The sequence below is a fragment of the Buceros rhinoceros genome, unplaced genomic scaffold, assembly GCF_000710305.1.
Source record: "Buceros rhinoceros silvestris isolate BGI_N320 unplaced genomic scaffold, ASM71030v1 scaffold9848, whole genome shotgun sequence".
Taxonomy (NCBI): domain Eukaryota; kingdom Metazoa; phylum Chordata; class Aves; order Bucerotiformes; family Bucerotidae; genus Buceros; species Buceros rhinoceros.
The window spans coordinates 120,232-129,102 of NW_010426339.1; the positions used below are offsets into that span (position 1 = coordinate 120,232).

General features: G+C 38.4%; 1 protein-coding gene across 1 annotated transcript in view; it reads left to right on the forward strand.

Annotated features, from left to right (window-relative positions):
- Positions 1–8,871, forward strand: part of LUZP2 (leucine zipper protein 2) — a 164,317-nt gene that overhangs the window by 66,424 nt on the left and 89,022 nt on the right. The window contains exons 2-4 of the mRNA XM_010141466.1: positions 4,727–4,844; positions 6,316–6,386; positions 8,518–8,599. Coding sequence (XP_010139768.1) covers positions 4,727–4,844; positions 6,316–6,386; positions 8,518–8,599 — 271 coding nt within the window. The remainder of the gene's footprint in view (positions 1–4,726; positions 4,845–6,315; positions 6,387–8,517; positions 8,600–8,871) is intronic.

Here is an 8,871-nt window from a genome sequence, read left to right on the forward strand (position 1 = left end):
CTTTCCCTAAAACTTCAAGTTTTCTGTTCACTTTTCTTCCTCCCTGCCCCATCCCCAGGCTGAAACACTCTGTAGGTAATTGCCCAATACAAAACATAATGATGACGCACGCGAAGGTGTGAAGGTTTACAGTATAGTCTTAACTTTTGCTGCTTTAAAAATTGTCCAAACCCTCAAAACTGTGACTTTCTCGCAATCTCACCTAATTTTCTTAGAAATTGCAGTAGAATGCCCTGAACTATTAATTGCAGTTGAAGCAGGACTGTTTCTTAAATAGAGCAACTTAAAGAATATAAGTGACAACAGATTTACTGGAAGAAACATTCACTGAACTTTGGTTTAAACCGCCGATTGTATTCCAATTTTCTCTTTTGTTTTAAGGGTTGGGTTTTTTCAGTAACGGACATTTATGTACCATAAATAATTGAAATCCTTATAAAAGTTTGATTTCAAAGATAGGCTTTGTAAACCTAGTGGGAAAATAAAATCAATTTTACTTTGTCCTGACAGTGTGTATTATTCAGCAAGAAATAAACTCAGTCCTTATTTTGAGGACTAAAAGCTTAACTTCTAATTTTAAAGGAAAGTACAGTCGGAGGTGGAGTGATCTCTGGGGCACAAGTTTTTAGAGTTACTAGGTATTTGTCTTTGCATACTGAAAATTAGAATCTGTTGAAATATTTACTATCATCTATTAAATCATGTCAGTAAGAATAGCAGAAGAGTCAAAACAGCCGACTAAGCTTAAAACTATAAGGGACCACCATTCCCTTGAAAACATCATCATCATCATCATCATGGCTTGGCTTCGTGAACAAAGATCTGGGAAGGGCTTTTCCCTTAAAAACAAATGATACCGGAATTCACAGCACTTCACCAACAGGTGGGTGGTAAAACCAAACAACTTGCAGTTAGAGGATTGCAGAGGGCTGCGAAATGGTTCCTTTTCATAAATAACATTTTTAAAAGCACATTCATGTGCTAAAACGAGAAATGTTCATTTTAATGCCAGGTGGATACGCTGATAATGACGTGTTGTTTTGCACAGTGGTGTAACTGGTGTAACCTGACATTCAGAGGACAGATTTCATCTGTATCTAATTACACAGCGGGTTTCCGAGGAATGGGTGTGATGGCCACATATACTGCAAAATGAGGAGTGAACAGCTTCTGAGGACTGGAAGGTTTCAAAGTCACTGGGATATCTTGGTGTTTATGGCAGGGTGGTACAGGGTGTCAGGTCGCAGTCACTGAGTCAGCTTCTAACAGAAATGTCCTGCAGTACAAACCTGGCATCCAAGCTCAGCATGGGCAAATTTTTCAGGTTAGAGCTTACTTGTCACTGAGTTTAACATTTCATTGTCTTCCTGCTGCAGTTCCTGCTCTTACTTCCTCCCATATGGAGGGAGAGGTGATGCTGTCCTTCTTAAAGAACCGTATGCTGCATTCAGCCACGTACCTCAATACAGATGAGGTGTTCTGTCAGTTTAAATCTCCTCTGACTTGAGCGGAGTTATGCTGATTTAGTCTTGTTGGTATCTGGTCCATTCGCTTTACATCTTGCAATTTTTTCTTAATTAGACTAATAATCTTCTTGCTAGCTAATCAAATATGGAGCAGTTTCCTGATAGTCATCAGGACAAAATTCCTTATTTGTGATTATGTTTTGTAATTGATGTGTTTTCTAGGTCATGGTGGAAATATTTTAGTTTTAATCTCACCATAGCTTCAGAAAATACACTGTGCTTTTCACTTCCTAGTGCAGCTGCAGAATATGGGCGTGCTCATGTCAAAAAGTGACTTCATTTCTTCTACCTCTTCAAATCGGCACAATGCTAAGAGTCAAAGCTGGATACCAGAGATAATATTGTCCAGAAATAAAAACCTTTGAGGACCTAATTGTCAATAGATCTGATAGCTATGCCTTGTATCTTCATTCTTTTTTTTTTTTTTTTAAGTATCTTCTAATAGTTCTGGGTTTGGTTTGTGACCCTCTGTGATAAGTTGGTTACTGGCTTTTTGTCTCCTCCTCCCTGCCCAGGTGTTACACAAGATAGTGCAAAGGAAAATATTGAGTGCGTGCATAGTTTATGTTATAAACTTTAATAATTAAAAAAATGTGGAAATACCAGATTTTCTGCAGATTGTCAATATTTACAAGACCACAGTGAAACCTGTGCCAAAGGAATACCCAGGGAGCAGCAGAATTGGTTACTTTGGAGAGATGGCCTGGCAGTGCCCACGGTGACCTGGAATTGGAGGGGGGGTTACTTTAAAACTGATCCTTAAATCGGAGTGTTACCACTTGCAGGTGATTTTTTTAAAATGCAGGGTTGAACTTTAAACAAAAGCACGACATTTCAGTGGCAAAAGAGACAGTCAAGCACTTTTTGTGATGCTTGAAGAGGAATGGAAGCGGTGACCTTATTGAAACTAGGTGATTGCCTTACCGGGAGGGAATTCCTCCTTGACCCCTGTTCCTCGCAAATTAAAATGGGAGTATGCTCTGAAGCTTGTCAGGCTGATTACACCTCCTGGGCTTGTACGGCGGAGGTGATCCAGCTCTTTCCCAGAGATGTATACCTTGTTTAAAATCACCAGAGCTGGAGCGGCAACAGGAGGACCTGGAGGTGTTTCTGTATGAAACCTAGTGCAGGAGGTTTCATTTACGTTGCACGTAACCACCAGTCCATTAATAATTACCAGGCGTCCCAGCACTAGCTAGAGTTAAGTCCTTAGGTTCTTTGGTTCAATTTGACAGAAAAATTTGAGCCAACCCCTGCATGTAAATAATGATGCATTTTGGAATTTTCGTAATCTTGGTATACAGATTTTCCTGTGAACCTGAGAGGAGTGTGACTCCGTGACCTCTGTTTGAGATGATGTGTTTGTGGTAACATTAGTTATCCATATCACGGTTAACCACATCACTTACAAAAGCAGGTTAGTTACTAGTTAGTAAGAAGAGCTGAAGGACTGGCATTATCTCCTAGCACTGACTTCACCCCGTGTCTTTTACAGTCGTTCTCAGAGGTACTGCTTGTTCCTCCAATAGATTTACAGTTTTTCCTTTCCTCTAGTGGATGAACATAATCAAGATGGTCTGAAAAAAGTGTCTTGAAATGAAGTGCTTACTGAAAGAGAAACCGAAACATATCAAGAGAATAAAATATTTTACTGACAACGGAGCTTTTTATCTACCAGCTATGGAATATATTAGTAGATTTGTTTTCCCATTCTGGGAAAACTTAACAATTTTTTGGGGGTGGAGTTGAGGTGAGAGGGTGTGTGAGGATCTTTCTCCTCTTTTTCTTTTCAGCCTTCCTCTAAAAGAGAACTTTTACTGTAAAATCAAACAGTTGACCTAGCAATTGTGCTGAAGATCTTCACTGAAAGTGTTGGGTGCTGCGTTTCAGACCAAAACATCTCAGTTCTTATTTTGCAGCAGCAAGCAGAAATTGGAGATGTTTTGTGTTCCATTAGAGATGCAAACTTAAAGAATTCTGTGCCTTGATTTTACAGCTTACTGTCAAAGATGAATATAGTTATTGCTGAAACTTCAATATAACCTTATCACTCTTTGCCTGAAGTCTTATGCTGATGAAAGAGACGTTTTATTCACTTTCATCTCTTCTAGGTATTCCAAAGTATCATTTAATATAGAATGATTTTCTGTTTTCATAAATCTGACTTACTTCGTGAGCTGTCTGTTGCTAAAATAGACAGGACTGATATTAGATAGCATATTTGATTTGCTTTACTGAGTTTCTTTGCTAAACTGTGCATTCAAAATTCATTAAAGGAGCAGTAAGATTCCTGTTTAACTTCAAGGTCTTGGATCTGATAATAAAATGGTACTGATGTGTTGCACAGTTGAGGTTCTTTTATCCCTCCTTCTTAGAACCAGACTTACAGGAAGGAGGAAAAAAAGAAATAAAATCAAGTTATAGAAGAATCAGATGTTTCAATTGACCGATCAGCCTTCCTCAAAACAACAATTTTAAATGAAACAGTATGTCGTATTAGAAAGAAACGTAACGTTTGATTCTTTTCTGAAATGGACTGTGAGAGTGGGATCTGTATTTCATTCAAACCAGTATACATTGAACGTATTTCGTTGTGTGTTTCTATAAACACTTTCAATTGTATAGTTACATTCCAGGTAGAAATGGCTGTTTTGAAAAGGATAGACTATGTTGACTGAGCCATTCGTTAATAATTAGTTTTGATTCCTCTTAGCACATTTGTCTGTTCTAGTTTATACTGTAAGGAGGTTTAAGTGAGGAGAAATCGTGAAATGAAAAAAATTTCACAAAGTTAAAATAGATCTGAATGATCCTTTCTCCAAATCATTGGGTGTCACAAAACTTCACACGTTCAGAGTTTTGCATGGAGTATCTTTTAAAACAAGAAAACAAGAAAAATCTCACGCTATATACCATCACATGTGTTAAATATGTCCTTTCTGTCTCCTGTTCATCACAGACAACACTTCAGTTGCCGTGTTTCAGTCTGATAATTTGCATATTCAGATGAAGAACATCATTTTGAGATATAAAACATCTGTCTGTGTCAGGAGAAAGCAGTTGTTATATAGGTGAACAGGAGAACACGCTCCAATTTGGAATCTACAGAGAGTGTTGGAATTAATTCAATTTGGATGAACTGTTTTCAAAGCACTGAGTAATGTTTTGGGAAGATCTCATGCTTTTATTTTCTGTGTTAGACAGGGCTATGAAGAACTGGAAAGACAGCTGAAAGAAGTCTTCAAGGAAAGGAGCAACATCCTTCGTCAGCTGTCGAAAACTTCTAAAGAACTTGAGGGCATTAAAGTAAACCTCCAGGTTAGGTTCTGTTTTGGTTTCTGTAGGATTGCTTAATTTGACTTTTTCATACTGGTATTGATTTATTAGAAAAAGTGGGGGTTTCTTTTCTGGGTGTGCAGTTTTGTTGTTGTTGTTGCTTTCTTTTTTATAATATGTGAATAATTGCTATTTTCTTAATCTTGTACTTAACATAAACCTGATGGTCTTTTTTCAAACATAATCCTAATGACTTAGGCTGTTTGTCTGCATACTCAAAAACCCAAAGAAAATATGAAAATAGAGCATAGTGAACAAAAAAGGAAGGGAAGGAAAAGAAGAAGTTGGTTTAGTGGTGTTACCACATGCTCGTCCTGGCAGCTACTATGAAGCGTTTCCTTTGCCGTTGCGGGGTGCATCTTTGCTGATGAGTTACGTACACTAGTTACTGCTATAGCGAGTACAGCCTGGTTTAGCTGCCTGACATGCATTTACCACCAGGCACGGCTTTACCACCGTGCTGACAAATTGTGCTAGATAAGCCTGCGGCTAGAGCTGAGTCACCTCCACGTTTAACTGCTGGGTGTCGTGGGGAGGTGGAAAGGGCAACAGTCAGATGAACTCGGAAGTTGAATCAGCTCCTCAGAGTGAAGAGGAGATCAAAACTCCTGCTCTGGATTTGAGGTCCTGAAATCACCAAATGTTCACTTAAGAGCACACCTGTATTTTCTGGATATAGTCTGTTGGTCCAGTGAAAACACTCAGATTAATGATCAGTTCAGATTTGTCTCCCTCTTTCACGCCATTTTTAAGGACAGTATTTTTCTGACATTGCATTTTTTTATCTTCCTGTCGATGTAAGGAAAAAATGTGAGGAGTAGAATCCCTGTATCTGTTCTGTTTGTTCACAGAGGAATACTGGAACTGTACATCAGTACTGTGCTGTATTAGCTTATTATGGTATACTGGCTTGTATTCCAGACTTCTGCCTCTTTTTTTCTGCCTCTTTCTTCTTTTTTTTTTTTTTGAGTACTTTACCAATCTTAATTATTGTTTTTATACTGCTTAGAGAAATGTGCTTCCCCTTGTAAGAAAGTTACTTCAGAAGGGGATTTCTCATGCAGCTCAGATGAAGGTGGTATTTGGCAAAATTATACTATGGAATGTTTTAGACTCAAGACTGCAGAGATCCAGATATAAGCAAAGAGCTGTGGTATTATCTTCTGTATACACACACTTCTATTTCTCACACAGTTGTAATGCTTTTAGTCGTTTGTTTGTTTCTAAATATACGTATTTTCTTAACTCTCATTTAATGTTTGAAAAACAGCCCTGTACAGTTAACTGTGCAGGGTTTTGGTAGAAGAAATGTCAGGCTGTTCCTCCGGTTCTCACAAGTGGTAATATCTGTAATTTGCTGGCAGTGCTTAATGAGAGAGGAATAAATTAATCATTTCACAGATGAATAATATTAAAGATCTCTTTGGTAACAGAGTTCTTCCTTTGCTACCAGTCTTTGAAAAATGATGAAGCATCAGCCAAAAACGATGTGCAGAAACTTCTGGAACTGGGCCAAAAGCAAAGGTAAGACCCCACCTCCCACCTTCTCTTTCCGTTTCCAGACTGAAAACTGTCAGAAATTCCATCTTTCCTTTAACTTTAATCTATCAATACTCCTGTGTTTCAGAGTCTGATAATTATAACAGTAAAATAAGGATGGAGAAGCTGTTTTGCAAAATTTTTGAAACAAATTATGTGTTTGCTGATATTGGATCTGTGTTAGGAAAAGATATTAAAAATCTGTGGTGAGATAGCTGCTAAAGAAAGGGATTTTGAATTTCTTGGAAGGATTTAGTCATGACATGTTCTCTTAAAAATAAGAGAATTAGAAGTTTTAGAAAATTACTAGTGGATGGCTATGCCCAGTTATTTAAATTATTAATGTCTCTCAATCTCTGAATTTGGAGATGATATATTATGGCCTCTTAATTAAATATTCTGCATGTAGACACTCAAAATCACTAGTCATTGTGCAAATGTTGGAATACTTGCTCCGGATACCTGTGAGAAAGGCAGTTAGGAGGAGAGAGGAGTATTCACTCCAGATTACTCATTAGGCACGTAAGAAATAATGAGGTTCCGTGGCTGGGAATGCAAGTTCTCGGCCGAGTCCTTAGTCTCAAGTCCCCTAGTGCTTCATCGCAAATAACTCATCTTACTGCTCTTAATTCTTGGACCAGCACCTAACACCACAGCTTCAATAACAGGAAAACATGACTTATAGAGGGATCACTTTCGCTGAAACAAGATGGTATAACGAATGCATCTGTATTTCTTAATCGTCCTTAGAAAAAAAAATATTTAATGAGCTTCATCATCCTCCACTGTTACAGATGCATTACTTCAATCCCGTGGCATTCTTATCACCGATAAAATGACCTTCAGCTCTTCAACACATGATAAGATCCATAATACAATATCGACAGAAGTTCTTGTTTTACTGTGATAGAGAAGGATCATTCGCATCTGGATCTTTACGTATTCCAGAAAAATCTATGCATTATGAAAGCAAGGCTTCAGCTAATGTCCTATTTGAACAATTCCATGTTAAATAGCTTGGGTGCAACTGAAGGTGCGCAGCATCTTAGCTGCCCTTGTCACAGACTCCATCTTTCCATGTATGAATGGGTTTCTGTAGTGGTTTGGTTGTTGTGCAGCTTTTGTGAAACAGAGGCATTAATTGATTAAAAGTACTAATGGACTGTTTAGTAAAGAGGTCTTAGCTGCAGATGGGAAAATTGAGTCTGCAGAGGGAAAATTTTACTACATAAAACAAGTATTCTTCCTAAGCTCATTACATCACCCCTTAAAGTCTCTCAAGGTCCACCCAAAAGTACGTGTTGACTTCTTTTTGATTCAGCTTTTAAGTGTAATGCACAACAGCAGTTCCCAGAGACAGACCCCGCCTGGTGCAATGTGCTGCTGAGCAACCCTCACCCTCCTGCAGAAAATAAAAGCCTTTTACAATATACTCCAAGAAAATGCCTTGGAGCTACTGCAGGTAGTTGACGGCTGTTTACAGGTTTAGGGGATTTCACTTCCAGAGAGGTGTGGAAGTTCAGGGTAAGAAGGAAGCGTTAAAAATGTGGCAGGGAATCTACCTCACAGCATTTCACTGAGGGTCAGGGTTTATTTGCCAAGAGCCTCAGGCTTGTACTTCATCTGGAGTACTTAAATCGATTGTATTTGAACCAAAATTCAGAATATACCCTAATATTAAACTTACAACTCCTGAGAGAGCCAGGTGAAGGTTGAATTTTATCAGTGCATTATTTATCTGTTTATTTTAAAGCAGGTATAAACTAGTTCCTATTGGTAATGGCATGGTTCCATTTGGGGGCATTTCCAGTAGACCACCCTCCTCACTTTTTTGGTGCCAGTCCTTTTTGCTAGAAATTATACACTGGCAGATGTTTTGCACTGCAGGCTGTGCAGTAGATGTAAAAGGTGGCCAACTTCCATCATAGATAATTTTTGTCTCGCGTTGGCACTGTAGTTTATGGGGTCATTGTGATTTTATTAGCGAGACTCGTAGACGCAGTACATCTGTGTCTGTTACCCTGAATAATTAAAGGTGCCCTTTTTAGAATCTGAAGGATTATTTCCTAATGGACACTTGTGATGAATTTTGTGCTCTGTGTTTTCAACAAACTAGGGAAGAAATGAAATCTCTCCAGGAGGCTTTTCAAAAGCAGCTTAATGAGGCAGCTGAGAAAGCAGAGAAGCAGCAGGCTACGGTGAGTGATTCCCTGTCCCTCTTTCATTAGTTCTGTTTGTTTCTTCTGTCTTTTTTTAATCCTTCTGCCTTGAGAGTTTATTGTTAGCTCAAATAACTTTGCACACAAAAAACCTGGATTTTAAGTATATGTTAGCAATCTACAAGCTTCAGAAGAAAGGAGCTGAAAAAAGTTTTGATGTTCAAAAGTTGCAAAAATCTCCGTCTTTGTGGGGTTTAGGTGTGTGAATAAACTTTTAGAGACTTGGGTCTAAGTCCTTTCACCCTCCTGTC